The sequence below is a fragment of the Eutrigla gurnardus genome (genome assembly GCF_963514095.1).
Source record: "Eutrigla gurnardus genome assembly, chromosome: 6".
Lineage (NCBI taxonomy): Eukaryota > Metazoa > Chordata > Actinopteri > Perciformes > Triglidae > Eutrigla > Eutrigla gurnardus.
In genome coordinates, this window is record NC_139920.1 from 28,691,464 (window position 1) to 28,708,434 (window position 16,971).

The following is a 16,971-nucleotide window of genomic DNA, read 5'->3' on the forward strand; positions in this document are numbered from 1 at the left end:
GGACTTGAATTACAGCGTGCTATATGTCAAATCACATGAGGAAATGATTACCTTCGTTTTGCCGTTCAGTACTAGTACAACGTTACGACGTACAAAAGAATAAAATCATAACGCTGTTGCTCCGCCTTCAGGCTTCCGCCTGAATGAATGCGCGCTACCGCAGCCAGGGGAAACAATTTCTGTCGGGGATACCTACACTGGCACAACACCTGACAGGATGTGGAGTCACTGCGGATCCGTTCAGCCCCCCATACCGACACGGAGCTGGCTGCTGGCTGCAACGAGTCCGCATCCGGAGACGACGAGACACCGTTAGTGACATCTGGAGAGCTCGCGGTCTCCGTCATCAGCGCGAGACTAAACCCGGGTGAGTGATGTCGTCACGCGTTCACTCGGCTCGTTTATCGCGTCATTTCTCTGGGAGTTATTTAAGAGTTTATAGTCGCTGAACTTCTCCTGCTTTTTACGTTTCCAAACTCTGTCACAAACTTAAACTTGCAGCTGTTAGCAGCTGTTCTGCAGCTGTTCCAGCTGCTGCAGGTTTCTTTTGTTCCGCGCAGACAGCCATGGGGGTTGTGCTATAATAACAGGGTGCTCTTACTTACTTACCCCTGTGTTGTTGTGCCTGTCTGGACATGCACTGTATGGCTTGTGTGTGTGTGACAACTCATATAAGCAGGACTACAATTCCCCTACAAACCCATTCAGCTTTAACTGTCTGCTTTAATCCCACTTGGCTGTTTTGTTCCTTGCTGCTGTGTCAGTGAACGCACCACCTCTTCTCCACTCAGGACCACATGATGAGGATTCACCTCAGGACTCTCCTGCCGGCCCTGCTGCTGCTGCTGGTCCTATCTGGGTCCGAGCCTCTGAACGCTCCTGAGCATGAAAATGAGAATGAAGTCATGAAACACGCAGAGGCGGAGCTGAGCAACAACCAGGCCAGTGACCAGGGAGACCCTCACGCTATCAAATATCACTCTAGTGTTAGAAAGTGTGTGAATGTGTTGTTTGGTCCTGTTTGTAGACCGAGGTGACTGGAAACGCCATCGGAAACATCAGTGAGACGACGACGGGCCACGTACCTACCACGGGTGAGCTTTTAGGCTTCTCTTTTCTTTTCTTTTTCCAGTTTTCCCTAAAGTTGCTCCTTTTCATCTTTTACATGAGCCGTTGCCGTGGCGACCACAGTTTCCCCGAGCCCCAGTCTTGCTCCCGGGTGTCCGGGGAACCAGTTGATGCTGGGGAACGGCACGGGCTGCGGCTGTCCATCTGGCCTGGTGAAGGATGCCGACAACTGTACCTGCCCCGTGGGCTTCCACCTGGAGGGGGCTGCAGGGTGCAAAGGTGAGAAGGGGGCGGCGACAGGCCGAGTGTTTCACTGAAGGTCGTCAATAAATCACATTTACAGGTTTTTTTTGGTTGTTGCAGGACTTCACATATAAAACACAATATTCAAATCAGTGAAACAGAAGATTTCCTTCATGTTCCTTCATATTTAGAAAATGCTTCTCCTTTAATCTCCTTTCTTTACAATTATGCATGTTATATTTCAATGCTTTACTAAATATAATCGACATATATCCACTGTTTTACATGCTTAGTTGCATCAACTGATGTCAGATCAATGTCTTATCCCCTCTCTGTGCTCGACAGATGTTGATGAGTGTGGAGGAGAAGGGCCAGGACCATGTGGTCTCCATGCCAGCTGCACTAATACCCCCGGCTCTCACTCGTGTAGCTGTCTCCGTGGTTACCTGATGGGTGCTGGAGGGTGCCAGGGTCCGTCAGCATCTGTGTGTGTGTGTGTGTGTGTGTGTGTGTGTGTGAGAGAGAGAGGGGATGTACCATGTTGGAAGAGTTGATTATCTATGATTAGCCCTATGCAGCGTGGTCATAAATCGTGTGCCGTATGTTACAGACATAGATGAGTGCTCTCTGGCGGCCATGACGGGTCTGCAGGCCTGCAGAGGTGATGCTTTATGCAGAAACAGCCCCGGCTCCTTCACCTGCTCGTGTCCTGCCGGATACGTAATGGCTCTAAATGGACAGAGCTGTGTCGGTGAGGCTGATGTAAACATCTGGTGCATGAAAATGTAGAAGCATTGTAGCAGCGAGGGGGTGAAGGGTCTTTGACGTCATGCTTGTGTGTTGCACCGCCACGTCCACACAAGGCTGTCAAAGTGAAAGCTTCCTTTTTTAAATTTTCTCTTTGTTTCCTCCCCCTGTAGATGTGGACGAGTGCAACTTCGAGGAGCGGTGTCGCCGCGAGCTGGGAAACGTGTGCGTGAACACTCCCGGCAGCTTTGTGTGTCAGTGCCAGCCAGGCTTCAGAGCAGAGGCCCCGGCCTGTGTGGGTAAGCCGGGCGTTAAGCTTCACCAGAGCATGTTTTGATCCGGTGTTTCCTCGTTTTTCACTTCATAACGTCTGCTGCTGGGAAGGGAGGCGTTGCAGGAATATAGCTCTTTAAAATGCTGCTCGTCTGTGTTGTTTGCTCTTTGTTTTTGTTTCCTCCCTCATTTAATGATTCATTTCCTCTCTTATCCTCGTCAAATCTTCCCAGTAATCTATTCCCATATTATTATTATTTTTTTGCATCTCCTTTGTGTTCTCTCTGAGCCTCTTCTGCATTTCTGGTCTCAGGTCCTGTGTGTCCAGACTTCACTGTGTGTCGAGGTATGATGTGCTTTCCATGTTTAACACGCGCTGCTTGCTTTTTTTTTTAACGGGGTTACGTTGTCACGGCAACAACCGAATCATAAGCAAAGTTTGGAGTGTTTGGAAAAGGTGGTCACTTGTAATATCGTGTTAATTTTTACCCATATTTGAATATTTTCACAATTGTAATTTCACTAAAAAAACGTATATTGGGGAAGAAATTGATGCTGCCTTGGCCAAAAGGGAACAGAAAATATTGATTGGGGGTTTGGAGACAGGAAAATGATTTAGCAACTCAAGGAGTTGCTTTTTTATAAAAATGTGTCGTTGCAAATTATGTCGGAGCAACAAGTGAATGGATGAAGTCCTATACTGTATGTGGCGTTCTCTCGTCTCTGTCCCAGATGTGGACGAATGTACGGAGAGTCCAGCGGCGTGCGACGGTCGGGGTGTGTGCGAGAACACGCTCGGGAGCTACAAGTGTGTTTGCCCACCGGGTTACCGAGGCAACGGCACACACTGCGAAGGTAAGCAATTAGTGCTGACGTCCCTCCCTGGAAATCTCTGGTTTCCCGTAGATGGGGGTCAGCTTCCTTGTGTGCGCGTGTTTTAATGCTCGCTGTTATGCCTTCCATTAAAATCCTCCCAAGTGGCAGAATGATAATCATTGAATGGAAATGAACTCCGTTTTGGATCTGTTGAGGGTTGTTTTCTGGTTTTTTTCGGCCTCTTTCCAGACGAGAACGAGTGTGCGTCTGGGGGTCACGGGTGTGACACCAACGCTCGTTGTGGCAACATCATTGGCTCTTACTTCTGCCAATGCTACCAGGGCTTCAGCGGAGACGGACACTCCTGTTTCGGTGGGTAAGCGGCGGCGTGTGGTGTGTTGTTCCACGTTGCTGCTGGCACTCGACACCACTAAGTGATACTTGTCATGTAAATGACTTGCCAGAAGCCCTCGGGCAGCAGTCCTTCAGGGTTGTCCTTGTTTGCAGACGTTGATGAGTGCGCTCTGAACAACGGCAACTGTCACCACAACTGCTCCAACGAACCAGGAGGGTACAGCTGCCAGTGTGCCTCAGGCTACCAGCTGGACCAGGATGGACGCAACTGCACAGGTAGACCAGAATCACAAGCACAAAGGCGTTTATTGCCAATTACGTGTTCACAAGGAATTTATTTATTTAATTGGTTTATTTGATAGGGATCATGCATATTTATGAACAAAGTATAAAAAAACACCATGTAAATATGCCAGAATTAGTCAAATTCCTTGGTGTTCAGTGTGCACAATAATTACAGAGTCAAATCATAAATGAGGTAAATAAATAGACCACAGTCTGTATGTATAGAACGTACCAAGCTGAATAAAGCATGTTTTTATTTTTTACCTTAACAGACAAAAAGCTTTTACAATTTGCCTCTCATTCACCCATTCACACACTAATTACATCACTTTTGAAGCCTGTGAAAGAATTTACATTTTGCATACAAAATGAACTGTAATCCCAAATTTGCACCAACGTGGAAGAGAGATCCTCTCTCAGTATATCATCCTCAAAAACCCCACTGCCAGATTTGGTCCCTTCATCCAGACAACCTGCCTCTTCCCTCCTCCCACTCACCTCCAAGCTTGTTGGGACCCGTTTGAAGCATGAACGAGCCCTTCCTTCCGCTACACGGAGCCGCGTTGTGCCGTTAGCGGAGCGTTAACTCACCGTCTCTGATCCCACAGATGTGGATGAGTGTTTGGTGCGGAACGGGACCTGCGATCACATTTGCATCAACACCGGGGGATCGTTCCGGTGCTCCTGCAGGCCCGGCTACCAGCTGCACATCGATGGCCACACCTGCGTCGGTCAGTCACTCACCCAAACACTCTCACTTCTCACTGTTTATCCACTCATTTGAGTCGTTTAGACTAACTTATTTATTTATATATTTTATCTCTCCTGCCAATGGCGTAACTGGATGTACAAAGGGTCCATTATGGAGGACTCGGTTAGGAATCTGATTCACAGCAGAGATGACGTTGTCCAGAAATGATGTGTGTGTGTGTATGTGTGTGTGTGTGTGTGTGTGTGTTTAGACATTGATGAATGTAAACTCCAGAGTGGTGGCTGCTCTCACATCTGCAGCAACTCTCCAGGAGGACACACCTGCCACTGCCCTCCTCCTCTGCTGCTGGACACGGACAACCTCAGCTGCAGCAGTACGTTTATCATTGTGGCGTTAATATTATCATATTATTTGGAGTCAGAAAATAATGTGTGTATAATGCACCTAATTAACTAACGAGTGAGTCAAACGTGCGTGTTTTATTATTTTTATTTTTTTGTTTTCCACAATCTCACTGACAGTCCCTGGTTATGCTTTTCTATTACAGTTTCTCTTATTGTATTAATTAAAATATTATTATATTATTAACATATTAAAAAGTAAATATTTTGTTTTAAAAAGCAACAAACTAACTAATTTAACTAATTCTGTATAGCAGCTGCATGTTTCTGAGGAGAATACTTTTTGTGTGATGATTATTTTTTGTATGGTCAATTTTAAAACGTGTCCAATTATTTGAGTTGCCTAGAATTATAGCTTCAACATTTTTTTTTTTTTTTTTTTAATAGAAGCACATTTCACAATTAAGAAACTGAAATCGGGATGTTTTGGGAATTTTTGCTTGAAAAATGGTTATAATACCTGGTTATAATCTGTAAATGTTCAATATTAAATCCTTTCTTTTGGACATGAACAGATGTCACATCCTGCAAGCTGAGAAATGGCGGCTGCGACCACATATGTACCATGAGGGCTGACGGCCGCGTCCAGTGTCGCTGTCAGGCGGGCTGGAAGTTGGGCGGGGACCAGAGGAGCTGCGTGGGTGAGACTTGATTTCCTGTCCTCTCTGCCTCCTTTGCTGTTAAGATTCTTAACGACACCATGCTTTGATTGAACATATTTATTCCTGAAAATGAAGCTGTTTATTTAATACAAAATATGAGGGCACATCTATGCAGAATCAGAAAGTCATTTTTGAATTTTAATTACATAAATGAGACAACTACCACCTCAAGTCATTTTGTAAACATTTATTCTTGCAGTCCTTCAGATAAAATCAGGAAAGCTTCTCATCCTTTTTCACTCGCCATGCTGAAGGTGTTCGTCAGCTGGATGGAAGAGAAGTGCACAAATTGAATGACCGCTTCAGCCGTGGCCACATTTTCTCTGGCTGATTAGCTTGTGTGGACACGTCCAAGCTCCCTTTGGTCCCTCAGCCCAAAGGGAAATAATCAGACCGTGTGCTCAGATGGTTTTTGGGGTTTTGATCTGTCCGCCTGCTTAACTCTCAGATGTGAACGAGTGCGAGGACTTCACAAACGGAGGTTGTGATCAGCTCTGTGTGAACCGCCCCGGTGGGTTCAACTGCACCTGCAGGGGGGGGTACGAGGTGCGAACTGATGACCTCACCAAGTGTCAGCGTGAGTCAAACATCAACTGCTTCATTCTTGTTTTTGTAAGGGGTGAAATATATGACGTAACGCTTGTTAACGTCTCTGCCGTTCCAGCTGTGTGTAACCCTCCGTGTCAGAACTATGGAGTGTGTGTCGGCCCAAACAGCTGTACCTGTCCTCCCGGCTACCCTGGACCAGGCTGCTCAGGTGCAAACATCATTGTAGAATATACTGACGTCACAGTTATTTGCCGTTGCTGTGAGATAACGGATCGGTGTCGACTGTGTTCTTCAGCCATGTGCTCCCCACCCTGCGCCCATGGAGGTACCTGCATGCGCTGGAACAAGTGTCTGTGTCCTCCCGGCTGGACCGGAGCCGGCTGCCACACAGGTACGTCACCTCTGCTGCCACACTTCTGCACCAGCGAGCACTGCAGAGACTCATTGACATTCATTCTCCCCGTCTCAGCGGTGTGTGAGCTGCCCTGCGCCAACGGCGGCCGCTGTGTGGGGCCCGATACCTGCCAGTGTCCCTCTGACTACACCGGCCCCCAGTGCCTCTTACGTGAGTAAACAACACCACCATCTGGCATCCGTTAAACCGGGTACTTCTGGGAAATGGCTAGTCATTTCTACCTCCCTGCCTCCAAGCTTGTAGAAAATGTCGTGTTTAGTTTACACATTATATCGCCTAGCATCATTTTCAAACACAGACCTAGTGTGTGTGTGTGTGTGTGTGTGTGTGTGTGTGTGTGTGTGTGTGTGTGTGTGTTTTGCAGCCCTGTGCACTCCTGCCTGCCAAAACGGGGGAAGATGTGTGGATGTCAACAAATGCACGTGTGTCGGTGGATGGCAAGGAGCTCGTTGTCAGATAGGTGAAACTACACTCACCATCTGAATCCATCCACTGTTATATGATGGGAACGTTAGTCAGCATTCATTTTACATACGGGACACATGGTCAACCTGTGTTTTAAGGTAGTAAAACAAATATTATCAATAACCACTCATCGTCAAGAGGATTGTCCACTAAGTCCTAATTCAAGCAAAGCAGGAAATATAATGAAAAAACTTTGATGAGGTGGTAACTCTGTTCTCTGCTCCCGGCACCCTGATTTTAATTTGCTTCCATAAGGAGGTTTTACCTCCCTGCAGGAGTCACGAACTGATATGTAAGATTCCAATATTCCATCAGCTGTTGGGCTTTTTTACCAGCTGTGGATGCAGCGGAGATGTCCTTGGTTTCTGGCTGGATTTACTTCACACTTTTTAGATAAGACAGTTTTCTTTTTCTGTTGCTGCCTTTTTCAGTATTTATCATAATTGACTGCTGTCTTTAAGCCAAATCTCCCCATGAGGAGATAAACTTGAGAGGGAAAAAATACTGTCAGAGCGGGAATGATTAGTCAATGACAGAAAATGAATTGGGAGCAACTCTGATCATCGATCATTTAAATTATTTTTCAAGGAGAAATTCAAAACAAAATTGCTGGTTCCAGCCTCTCAAATGTGAAGATTCCCTGATTTTCTTTCTTTTATATAAACTGAATGTCTTTGCTTTATAATTGCTGTCCAGACAAAACAAGCATTTTGTAGAAGTCATCTTTGGCTTAACTATTTTACATTTTATAGATCAATGAAGTGTTTGACAGATTTACCATCAATGAACATAGTTAGTTGCAGCCTTTAGGCTCCAGAAAAATCACCCACGGCCACAAGGTGGCGCTGTGCACAGATTATAGAGCAGCACCAGCATCTCTAAAGGCCTGTTTGTAAATCCAGCAGCCTTCAAAAAACCCAACAGCCTTTATAATAAGTGAACTCTATTGACTACATAATAAACTGAGCTGGATTTGCAGGTTTTAAACAATATCTTGTTTATTTAATTTAGCTTATAATTAGCGTCCTTTTTTATTGTCTTTTTATTGTCTACTTGTTTTAATGTGTTGCATTTGTGTTTGTTATTGTAAAGTCAATTTCAGTTACATGAAATATACTCCATTCATAAAGTGATTTCTATTTTATTCTACCGATGACCCTACTACAATAACAGTAGCTGCTCTGTGGATTTCTAGCATAAACGTTGGTGTATGTTGACTTCTGTGTCCCTCAGAGCCGGTTCAGTGTCAGAAACCTTGTAAGAACGGCGGCGTGTGTGTCGGCCTCAACAGGTGCCGCTGTGCTAAAGGGTTTACTGGAAGTCTCTGTGAAACAGGTTGGTCTGCTGTGTGTGTGTGTGTGTGTGTGTGTGTGTGTGTGTATGTGTGTGTGTGTGTATGTGTGTGTGTGTGTGTGTGTGTGTGTGTGTGTGTGTGTGTGTGTGTGTGTGTGTGTGTGTGTGTGTGTGTGTGTGTGTTTTAAAGACCTTTATTTTCCGTCACTCTGCATTAAGACTCGCTGTGTGATGCTTCTGCAGCGGTGACCACTCCCTGTGTGCCGCCCTGCCAGCACGGGGCCACCTGTAGTCCTCACAACACCTGTACCTGTCCGGAGGGCACCGCCGGCCTGCGCTGTGAGAGGCTGTAAGACTGTAACACACAAACAACACCAGCAACGTCTGCTGCTCTGCTTTCTACTCAAGCACAGTGTACAATTTCATAACCTGTTATATGATCTTAAATGATCATCATGCTGGAAAGTAGTCTCAATATGTCGCTATGTGAACAAATTCAAATTATTATTGTTACTTATTCTCATGGATGTGTGTGTGTGTGTGTGTGTGTGTGTGTGTGTGTGTGTGTGTGTGTGTGTGTGTGTGTGTGTGTGTGTGTGTGTCCCAGGACGTGCCGTGTGGTCACCACCGTGGTCAGCATGGCTCGAGCCGTACGAAAGGCGTTTAGGGAGAGCTACGTGGACCGCTGTGGACCCCTGGGAGTTCAGCTCTGCATCAAATACAGGTGAGCCGTTTCCTCCTGACCTCCTCTAGATGAGGGTGAAGTACTTTGTGAAGTTTGGAGTAACACAAGGGAGGAGTTTTATCCCAGGAATGTTCAGTCAGTCAGAAAAATAGATCAACTTCCAGGAACTTTCCTGTCATCTTCACCTCTTTATGTACTTAGTGTTATAGATTTAGCTTCCTGATAAAACATTAGTGCATTAAGAAATGGGAGAGTTGTGTTAGAGAAGCATTTACTTCCCATGATTTTAACATGTCTTGTATCATTAGAATAACCAATGCTTTGTGGTTGTGTGTCCAGGATAAACCAGGCCCGGGTCTACCTGCAGGCCTACAGGGTGGGCTACAAAATCCAGTGTCCAGAGAGGAAGGGGGCAACTCACAAGAACTGAAATGAGGCAAGCTGCAAACTATAAAAACAAGGATATGATCTGTACGTTTCATGAAGGTGGTTTTATTTGATCGACAGTTTAAATCAGTTCTCTACACGTTATTGTTTACATTTCATTCATTCATTCGTCACGTTTGTATATGGCAGCTGGAAGTTATTAAACAATTGTCTTTTTACAAAATGGTTATTGTTTATCCTCAGTGAACTCTTAGTGAGAGTCTATGATATCAGTTTACTGAGTTCCCTAAAGGTAAAACTCCCAATAAAGATAAACTGTCACACAGAGACACATTTTGGAGGTTGATAGCTGCTGAGTGACAGAACAGGACCTCAAGTGATCTCACAATACAACTCAAAACAGAACGTACGTCTTCTTCTTTTATTAGTTACAGTTTGAACTTCACACACTTGCACCCTGTGGCTGTATATTCTTATCACCCTACACTGATCTGCCCACTAAACAAGAGGTAGATGACCTTGTCTGCTCCACATTCCTGTAAAACAACAAGCGACTCGGCGGCGTCCTCATGATATTACTTGAGTTCGGAGCTTCAGATGGTTGACATATCCCCTAGTCACTGACAAAAGCCTCGAGAGTTGAATCCCTTTTGAAGTATTTGCGTCCTGTCTTATCGTGAGGTGGCGCAGATTTCATATTGAAACGGTGACAGAGTGACGCCGAAGTGAGAGTCCATCACAGGCTTCACCCCAGCAGGCATGGAGATGGTGAAGTGCTGCATGAAGGAGGTGAAGAAGAGGAAGAGCTCCATCTTGGCCAGACTCTCCCCAGGACACAACCGCTTACCTGAGACAGGAAATCAAACTGAAACAGATTTCTTTGACACACTGTTAATGGCTACAAACTAATCTAACAGTAGTTATATTATTACAGGAAGTAGTACAGGAACCACCATAGGGTCCACGTGTTTGCTGGGACAGACTCCAAGCTCATGCATGAACTCATAAAGAGACTAAAAACAAGAGACTGTCGATCCTCACCAGCAGAGAAAGGGATGAAAGCAGCTGGCTTCACGAACTTGCCCTCCGCATTCAGAAAGTGTCCTGGGTTAAAGGTGTCGGGCGTCTCCCACTCACTCTTGTCGTACAGCGCCGAGGTCAGATTGGGGATTATTGTAACTCCCTGGTGGTTGGAGTCATATTAATAATCCATAAAAGGTGCAGCATGGTCTGGAATGAGACATGAAATCGTAGAACTGACCTTTGGGATCGTGTAGCCTCCCAGCTGCATCTCCCTGTTGGTAAAATGAGGAAGGCTGAGAGGAACTACGTTGACCATCCTCTGGATCTCGTGTATGACAGCGTCGGTGTAGGGCAGGTTTACACGATCTTCCATGGACGGCTGTCTGGACTGTCCAATCACACGGTCAATCTCAGCCTGGACCTTCGCTGTCAAACAGCAGAGAATACAGGGTTTCACCGACAAGCTGCAGGAGTTCTTCTTAATAACTCACAGAGAGATGAAGCAATGCAATGCAAGAGGGTATACAGTAGTACATACAAATGTGTAGATGCATAAAGGTATTCATAAATATAAAACAATAAACTATGTGACTTTTGCACTCTTTATCTGTACAGCCACCGCCTCCTGTCCTGCAGGAACTCATTCCTCATTCTCCTGTTTGTCCTGCAGCAAACTGACCAACAATACATATTTCTTCAGAATCACCCATCTGCACATGGGTAAAAAATGAAGTAGAAGGAGCTTCATTGACCTGGTCAGTTCTCTCACCCTGGATCTCAGTGTACTTTGCCATATAGAGGAGAGCCCAGCGCACGGTGGAGGCTGTGGTCTCCGAGCCAGCCACAAACAGATCCATGACACATATAACCAGGTTTTCTTCATCAAAAGCATCATCGACACGCCCCTTATTCTGAGAAGACATACAGATAAAAGACAAAACATGCTGAAACTCAGCGAGGCCGCATCGTTTATTATGGTCACTTCAGTAAAATGTAATGGGCCATGGCAGGAGTGGTGCCGCAATTAAAATGTCATATAACAGCTGATAAACCGAATGTTGGAACAAAACCAGCAGATATGATGTTCAGAGGAACTTCATGAACACGGCAGCATAAGAAAACCAGATGTAGTGTCAGTCACCATGTGAATCTCGTTCAGGTAGGAGTCAATGTAGTCTCTTTGGTCCGAGGGATCCCAGTTCTGTCTGTGCTCCTTCATCTCTGCTCTTATGAAGTCCTTGACAACATTTAGCATGTGCTGGAGTGTCTGATGTGGCCCTGGCAAACGTCTCATCAGCAGAGGGAACGCGTTGTAAAGCTGCAGAGTAGAGCATTCTGTTGAGGCGTTTTGAAATATTGAAATCACAATTACCATTCTTGTATTAGGATTTAATCAATAGCTTTAAAATACTGTACCTGGGCCCAAATGGAGGCTTGAATCTGAAGAATTCTGCCGAGCCACTTCATCAGTTTCACAAACGTCTCGTTGCCGTACTCAAAGCGATGACCAAAAACCAGCGAGCAGATGATGTTGGAGACGGCGTTGTTGACGACGAGGTGTGGATCGAATGGCTTCCCTCCACAGTTAAAAAGAAAGATGTGCTGTTAGTTGTGTATTTGTAATCCTCTATCATTCTGAATGTGACGCTGTGCATTCACTGTTTACCTTTATAGCCGTTGAAGACTTTTGCACAATATGTAAATTCATCCAAGATGACCGGCTCAAGGGACTTTTTGGCAAATCCAAAATTTCTGAGACTTGAAAGAGCAAAGCGTCTCTGCTGCTTCCATGCATTGCCGTTACTGAAGAGTAGCCCTGATGGGGAGCACATCAAATGTAGAGCAACAGTGAAGTAGATAGACAGCAGGGAAATAAAGGAATATTCTTTACAAGAACTAAATTAACTTCTGCAATCTTAACTGTCTTCACAGTGATTGTTTTTCCTCTATATTTAACAACGTGACATGGAAAATAATGTAAAAATCTTTGAACATGTGAACAAACACAAACCAGAGAAACAAAGCCTTTGTGTGTGTGTGTGTGCGTGTGTGTGCGTGTGTGTGTGTTACATCCTCTCACCTAGTCCATGGGTTATGTCCTGTACCAGAGGAAGCTTTGGACGGTCCACCAGGCTGTCTTTTTGGTTTACTAGGGCTTCTTTCAGAACCTGAAACCCATTCCACACCACTATCCATGCCTGGCCCATTCGCATGCTGTACACATCTCCATATTTCCCTGCTAACTGTGAGAGAGGTTTGGTAAAAAGAGGAAGAGCATGATACGTCATATAACAGAGACATCAGTTAACCTGGTATATCTACCTGTGTCATAGTTTCATGGCTCCTGCTGTAATCCAATGTGAATATGTTTCCCACTATGGGAAATGCCTGGGGTCCTGGAGGGAAGCTGTCGGGTTGCCGGTTCTTAATATAATCTGCAGTGAGGATGAAAACTGCAGTGAAGAGTAACAGGCTTGTGATATCCAAGTTAAAATAGGATGCAAGTCCTGAAAAGCTTGAATCCATTCTGCAATCAAGGACTCAAGCCTGCTGGAATGAAGCCGATATTTTCCTTGCTTCTTCTTTCACACAAAGTTTGTTTTGTGTTGCCAGGAGCCAATCATATCATTTACCTCATGGTTCTCGGGAACACAGCAAAGGTCTACTGGTTCCAATGGACTCTGCCCTTTTTATATATGGAAAACAGACATCAAACATGTTTTTAAGTCCTTATCGAAGACACACCTTTTTCCTGGAGCAAGACACCCTTTTACTGTATTTCTATGTGTTCTTTCTTATCTTATTGTATTATGTTTATGATGTAATAAATTGTCATGTATAGCACTTTGATCGACTGTTTGGTTTTTAACATGCGTTATAAGTTTGAGTTGAGTTAATCCCTTATAGTTTTCTATAATCCTTTGTCTTCAGTGATTGAAAAGAAGTTAGAATTTAAATTTGACTAGATTTAGCGAAGCAACTGACAAAGATCATCTGGAAATCCACCACATTCGATCAAACACTACAACACTGCACTGGTAATACTAATACTACTACTACTAATAATAATAATAATAATAATAATAATAATAATAATAAGACTTTATTAAGGACACAATCAGAGCTCCATAGAGAATAGAAATACATAAAAGACAGACAATAAAAACATGGCAACAGTTTATATCGATCACAAACATAGCCATCAATATCAACCAGATACGGTCCCAGAGGGACAGACATCAGCCCTCACATACAGACTGGAGCACCAGTGGCTCCACAGTCTTGAGGAGAACCTTAATGAGCTCTTCTCACCATCACACAGAAACAAAATGATATCATTTCTAGAGGCTAATAGCCTGCACATACATTTATACATAAGATTGCGTATTACAGCAGAGCAGTTTGGCACTCCAACATTAACAAACATCTCACTGGCACTGCACCATCGGGGTAGCTTTAAAAGTATCCTCATGCCATCGTTGTAGGCCACATTTAGTCTCTGCATGTTTTTTTTACTGTAAACGCTCCACAAGTGTGCAGTATACAGGGGAGTACAGTAAGCTCTAAATAACGCTACCTTGACATTACTAGTGCACATACTGAACTTCATGTTGGAAGCATGTTGGCCTGCAAGTAAAGCCTCCGACACTGTCTGTTTATGTCTCTATCATCAGACATATCGTTTACAATATGATGACCAAGATATTTCACTTCATTACATTCTTTAAGAACAGAACCAGATAAAAAGAATTCAGGGAAAACTCATTTCCTATCACCTTTACCTCTGACAATCATAATGTTGCTCTTAGTTGCATTGTATTTGATGTCAAAGTCGACACATTTTCAATAACTGTTGTAAGCCAGCACTATATGGGCAAAAAAATTACTAAATCGTCCGCATACATAAGATGATTAATTAACATAGAGCCAACCATACACCCTGTATTACATACATTCAGTTGCTGTGACAAGTCATCCATATATACATTGAAAAGGAACGGGGACAGTATACCACCCTTTCTCACCCCATTACTGACTCGGAAAGGTTCTGACACCGAATTTCCCCATTTTATCTGAAAAGTCTGTTGAGCATACCAGTAGACAAGAATTCTTAAAATCCATGTTGGGACCCCTCTAACACGCAATTTATTAAACAATTTCTCATGATTGATGCGGTCAACGGCCTTGGAGGCATCTATAAAACACATAAATATTGTTGAGTTCTGTCTATTATATTTGTCTAAAATTTCTTTCAAGGCAAAAAGGCACATGTCAGTACCATGTTTCTGTTTAAAACCAAACTGGTTGTCACTTGTGATTATGTACTCTTCCAGCCTATTGAGGAGGATTTTCTCCACAATTTTTGATAATATGCTAGCCAATGCAATTGGCCTGTAGTTCTCCAAACTGTTTATTTTGCCTGCTTTGTTTTTAACTACAGGCACTAATAAAACAGACAGCATAGAGTCAGGCAGGATTCCATGACTGAATAGACCTGTCAGGCAGATAGCAAGTAAAATACACATTGTTTTGCTTGCATATTTTACATGTTCAGCAGTTATCTTATCAGCTCCACATGATTTATTATCATCTAATCCTAAAATCGCAGAGTGTACCTCTTCTAAATTAATAGCTATGTTCACATCTGTATCAGCAGTGCCCACTTCAAATTGATTACTTCTCACACAATTAAACAATTCAAAGTAATGTTGTCTCCACATCTGGGATATTTTGTCAGAATCACTGATCCCTTCAATGTTCGAAGGTAAAGTCATTTTGCAATTATTTATACATTTGACTTCCTTCCAAAAATCATGAACACTATTGTTTTGCAACTTCTTAGCCAGTGAATCAGATCGCATAGACTTCTCATGTTTTTTAATAAATCGAAGGGCATATTTAAAATTTGCATGAGCACGTTTCTTCTCTTCAAATAAAGGCCCCTGTCTGCCTCTTCCTGAATCTACCCAAGCTTTGAATGCTTTTCTGGCTGCCCCATGAAGCTCTGCCACATAATCGTTCCAGCCTGGTTTAACATTATATACCTTAGACTGAGTTTTAGAAAGTGGCCTACTGGAGGTAAAAAGTGACTCCACAATAGAGTCATAAAAAACACATAGATCTTCCCCGTGTTGCGGGTTCTCACAATTCATATTACAGCATCTTATTGCATCCTTGGGTAGCTCTATATTTCCCAGTAGGTTGTCTGTCCTGATGGTATATTTATTCAGTGCTTTTTTAGTTAATTTACTCCACTCCAGTTTACCTGTAGTTGTGTTATTTTCCACAGTAGACACCATTGGTAGTTTTTCTACATTCAAAGATATAGAAAACGGTATTTGATCGGCAATGGCATAGTCATAGTAAATGTCCATTGCTTCCAAGGAGGCGAGTGCATCAGATGTACAAACACAATGGTCCAACCATGAAGTTGTATGCCATGCTTCACTGATGTAACTAAAACTGTTTTCAGGCAGAAGCACATTGCTTGAGAGGGTTAAGCCTCCATCAGTACAAAATTGTATGAAATGTCTTGCAAACAAAGAGTTCTCGTCAGAAATGTCTGCATTCATGTCACCCAAGACACAGATGCAGCTGGAAGAATTATCTAATAGTAATATTTGTCACTGATTCTTGGGAATTTGGATAGAACAGGTTTTAATTTTGAAAATAAAAAGTTAGTTAAATTACACAGTCTGAAGGTATATCATAATAGACCAAGGTCTTGGCTGTTCAGCAATGTACCGGTACAACCTCCCCATTTTGTATTTTTTTCATAAAATAGGCGTTTTTCCAGTTATAACTTTGTTTTTGTCAACACCGTCAGACACAATAAAAAGCAAATCATTCCTGATATATTTGGTCTAATTTGTATTTAGAGTTTTTTAATCATTATCTGGCATTCTTAGTACACATATATGCTGTTTAATGTTGATTATTCGATTTTGTTCATTTTTTATACTGTTTCACACGTTCTCCTTTAAAAGATCTAACATCATACAACATTTACTTTAAGCCTAAATAGAAAGAGTAATGTTCTTTTATTTAACAAACATATTTTTGTATTAAAAGAGACTATAACTTAAATAACTCAACAGCACTGAAGAAAAAATTGTAAGCATATTCATTTAAAACAAATAAAACTCCCTCTGACGGTGGTGACTTTAGAACTGACGGTGGTGACAGTGGCCTCATTACAGCATACATTTCCAAAATGTATACAACTCCTGTCAATAGCTTCTTGCTTAACAACTTTATTTCACTTTTGGTCCATAAAATAACAATCCTGAGCACTGTGATAAACATTTTTCAAGGAATATAAGGTAGAATTAAGCAACCTCATTATTAGAAGTATCCCATCCCCATATCATCAAATATCAAATCATAGTCAAAAATAAAGTCATAACCAGTAGGAATAATGTATAATGCATCACTGACATCATCTTAAAATTCAATAAGAAACATATAGGTTCAATTAGCAATAGGCTATCATTAATAAAAGTACCACTTAATAATCATCATAAGTAAAAAAAAAAATCATAAATCAGCTGACCTCATAATAATAGACTATAAACTGTATAATATAATTTTAT

The 16,971-nt window shown here is 42.9% G+C and overlaps 2 protein-coding genes across 6 annotated transcripts; one reads left to right on the forward strand and one right to left on the reverse strand.

Moving 5' to 3' along the window:
- The first annotated feature begins 1,050 nt into the window (after window positions 1–1,050).
- LOC311014227 (uncharacterized protein) lies at window positions 1,051–9,442 on the forward strand. Of its 3 annotated transcripts, none has more exons than XM_084010688.1 (20): window positions 1,051–1,347; window positions 1,657–1,782; window positions 1,922–2,062; window positions 2,232–2,357; window positions 2,645–2,677; window positions 3,064–3,186; window positions 3,397–3,519; window positions 3,655–3,777; window positions 4,395–4,517; window positions 4,749–4,871; window positions 5,415–5,540; window positions 6,010–6,138; window positions 6,226–6,318; window positions 6,406–6,501; window positions 6,580–6,675; window positions 6,890–6,985; window positions 8,224–8,325; window positions 8,503–8,632; window positions 8,891–9,007; window positions 9,308–9,442. In XM_084010688.1, the coding sequence occupies exons 1-20, from the start codon at window positions 1,239–1,241 to the stop codon at window positions 9,396–9,398; spliced, it is 2,226 nt and encodes a 741-aa protein (XP_083866814.1). In that variant the 5' UTR covers window positions 1,051–1,238; the 3' UTR covers window positions 9,399–9,442. The 3 variants fall into 3 exon arrangements, with proteins under 3 accessions (XP_083866814.1, XP_083866816.1, XP_083866815.1); XM_084010689.1 differs by having other exon boundaries at window positions 1,053–1,347; window positions 8,527–8,632; XM_084010690.1 differs by lacking the exon at window positions 2,645–2,677.
- A 584-nt stretch (window positions 9,443–10,026) lies between these two features.
- On the reverse strand, window positions 10,027–13,401 carry LOC311014229 (cytochrome P450 2J2-like; the record flags this gene model as incomplete). 3 transcript variants are annotated; one of them, XM_084010697.1, is made up of 10 exons in its annotated part: window positions 12,701–12,833; window positions 12,459–12,621; window positions 12,299–12,324; window positions 12,045–12,194; window positions 11,795–11,955; window positions 11,520–11,696; window positions 11,148–11,289; window positions 10,617–10,804; window positions 10,397–10,538; window positions 10,027–10,202 (listed from the first exon to the last, which is right to left on the reverse strand). In XM_084010697.1, the coding sequence occupies exons 2-10, from the start codon at window positions 12,572–12,574 to the stop codon at window positions 10,027–10,029; spliced, it is 1,278 nt and encodes a 425-aa protein (XP_083866823.1). In that variant the 5' UTR covers window positions 12,575–12,621; window positions 12,701–12,833. The 3 variants fall into 3 exon arrangements, with proteins under 3 accessions (XP_083866823.1, XP_083866821.1, XP_083866822.1); XM_084010695.1 differs by lacking the exon at window positions 12,299–12,324 and having other exon boundaries at window positions 12,701–13,401; XM_084010696.1 differs by lacking the exon at window positions 12,701–12,833 and having other exon boundaries at window positions 12,459–12,682.
- Between the last annotated feature and the right edge of the window lie 3,570 nt (window positions 13,402–16,971).